Genomic DNA, 2,790 nt, shown 5'->3' with positions numbered 1-2,790 from the left:
GGCACAGTGCCAGCAAAGGATGCAAAACAAATGGAATATCACTGCTTTCTGGTGCCTGGAAATTAATTGATGAATAAAACATTCTATGTCTGTATACATGCACTATATTATCAGGTCGGGCTGTACACTCCAGTACTTTCAAGTAATAGCAGGTCATATTTATTAGCAGCTGTGTCAGATTAAAAGATGGTGATGAGGCATTGCTTACTGCCTCCCTGCTCTGAGGCGAGGCCAAGGGACTCCCAGCACACCCTGCTGCCGGCCTGTCCCTTGCGCAGCTGGCTCGCCTATATTTAGACTGCCACCGGCTCCCCTCAGCAAGATTAATGGTGCTGGGGGAAGATGAATGGAGGTGCAGTTGGTTCAAACTCAGTCTCCTGTCTCCTGGCATGCCATTGTGCTGACACTCGATAAATTATCTTGGAAAAAGCAGTGTCTGTATACACATTCACATTTTGTCTTTCAAGTTTGTGTTTCAATCTTCAGCATTCTGTCGTCACCTGTCCTCATGCAGACACACATTTCTGTGCCTAGGTTTGTGATGGTGATGGACATAATTTGAATTTCATTTTTGAGACTGTGTCTTAGAAAGTATTGTCAGTTTTATTTCACCAGTGAGATCTCCCTGAGCATAACTCGTACCAGAGCGCAGTGCCATTAACTTTACGCAGAGGTGATCACTGTGTTTACCTTAATTAAATATTCTGAAAATGACACCAGGCTGCTACCGTATAACCATACAGACTTCTACAAACATCGCACAGCTTAGTTATAACGTATAACTTGACTCAGCCAGACATTTCTCTGTTCTTGGCTGAGATTGTCCGCATTGTGCTGCAGTGTTTCCACTTCATAAATTAGTGACCGGCTAGTGGTGAATTTCAGCCTGCATGCACATTTTTTCATTGTAACATTGTTGAAACAGCGCTGCAACATGTGTTTTTCTGTGTAGTCAAAGGCATATGTTTTTAAGGATTCTGTTTTAAAGTATTAAAAAGCAAAAACGAAAGTCCAAATCCCAAAATTAAAAACAAATGGCTACCCAACAAACAAATAGTCAAATATTTGAGTCTAGCCCCAAATAAATAAGTAAATAAAGGTTTTTGTCTAAATTATTAAAATCCGTGTCCTGCAATGCTGCCCAAAAATTGGCACTGGGGACTGTGAATAGGGCTTTGACTTGTATATCACTGAGCCAGCATATATACACCTTTGAACACCCTGTTTTTACCTTGCTGACTGTGTTGACGTGTCTCAAACACAGGGACGACACCTCTGGAGAAGATGCAGAGGACAAAGAGCCCACTGTGGCTTTCAAGGGTCGACGCACAGCCAACAGCCAGGGGCGACGCAAGGGCCGCATCACCCGCTCGATGACCAGTGAAGTGGAGGAGACCACCACACCGCCACTCAACAATGAGCTTGGTAAGTCTAGCTGCACTACAAATTTGTGCTAGTTTGCTCCTCTGTCCGGTGTTAATTTATCATTCAAATCAATTTAGCATGCGCAATTGGCGAGGGAGATGTGGGTAAACATGACAAAATGAATTGTGTGGCAATTCGCAAATATGCCATTACAATATAAGATATGACAGACAAGAACAGGCATGTATTCATTATAAGGAAACTTATGTGATTTCTAAATTTGTGCAAACATTATAATTAAAAAAAGCTAAAAGCAATAATGTAGGACAACATATTTTACAGCTAAGGTTGACAGATAAGTGTTTCACTACCATCACACAGGATTGACTGTCACCTTTGATCTAGTTGTGGCCTCCTGTCTCACTCCACAAGAGTGCACTGTTGGTCCTTTTGTCTTCATTCATTAGGGCTTGCACTCACTCACTTTCACTCACTCAAGTGACACTCATAAATGGCATATTAACATCAATACAGTAAAATGTGTGCCGGCATGAGTAATGTAGTTTAAATCCCATCTGTTGGCAAAAGACAAAAGTTATAGTTAAGGTGAAAATATTCATTGTGTCAGCAGTATCCCCCCGCTTAGCTCTTTGTTTCCTCGCAGATGGTAAGTCAACCATGCACACACTAACAATCGTGCTGGAGGCTATCAGGGATTTTTTTAATGTTTCAGCAGTTGTGTGTATGTGCGACAGTCGCTCCCGCAGCACAGGTTTAGTCACAGGGAATCCCCAGGTGGGGGTCACGCCCCCTCCCCCCGCACTGCCGTTTGTGCACACAGTGCCCTTCACAGGTTCATATATATCGAGGACACAGAAGCAACGACTCCCACTTCGCTGTCTGACAGGCAGGGGCAGGGTTGGCCTGGTGTATGTGCTGTGCAGGGAAAGAAGCCAGTTGTTATGTCTATAATCATTAACTGACTTCTCTCCTTGGATTTCCTGCTTCCTCCATCTAAAACAAACAGTCCCTAGCGACCCACGCTGCAGTGCCTCACTGGCAAGCAGTGCAAGCTACCCTGCCCCCTACCCGCTTATTCTTTTTTTCTTCTCTAATTCTCTCTCTCTCTTTCCTTTCCTCTTGTCAGTCACTCCCTAACTGACTTTGTGACAACTGCCCACTCCCCCCTCCTCCCGCCCTCTCTAACTTGGTGGTTCTCTATTTTTTTTCTTTTAACAGCTAATCTGGAGATGAATGAGAGCTCTCGCTGGACTGAAGAAGAGATGGAAACTGCCAAAAAAGGTAATACAGAGTAAACCTTTTCTTCTCCCTGTGAAGTATAACTTCCATTGCTATGTATTATAATAGAGTCACCAAAGGAAAGAACACTAGCAGCAGCTCAAGCATTGTTTTTTTTTTTTTTTT

The 2,790-nt window shown here is 43.3% G+C and overlaps 1 protein-coding gene across 8 annotated transcripts in view; it reads left to right on the top strand.

Moving 5' to 3' along the window:
- ncor2 (nuclear receptor corepressor 2) overlaps window positions 1-2,790 on the top strand; it is a 118,846-nt gene that overhangs the window by 60,465 nt on the left and 55,591 nt on the right. For all 8 annotated transcript variants that reach the window (XR_004332245.1, XM_032517276.1, XM_032517278.1 and 5 more), the window contains exons 16-17: window positions 1,265-1,425; window positions 2,605-2,667. Coding sequence is in view for 7 of the 8 variants with exons in the window: in XM_032517276.1 (XP_032373167.1) it covers window positions 1,265-1,425; window positions 2,605-2,667 (224 nt within the window). In the remaining variant the exon portion in view is untranslated. The remainder of the gene's footprint in view (window positions 1-1,264; window positions 1,426-2,604; window positions 2,668-2,790) is intronic.

This window comes from Etheostoma spectabile, chromosome 5 (genome assembly GCF_008692095.1).
Source record: "Etheostoma spectabile isolate EspeVRDwgs_2016 chromosome 5, UIUC_Espe_1.0, whole genome shotgun sequence".
Taxonomy (NCBI): Eukaryota; Metazoa; Chordata; class Actinopteri; order Perciformes; family Percidae; genus Etheostoma; species Etheostoma spectabile.
Note: the sequence above shows the minus strand (reverse complement) of the source record. Positions and strands in the feature narration are given on the sequence as shown.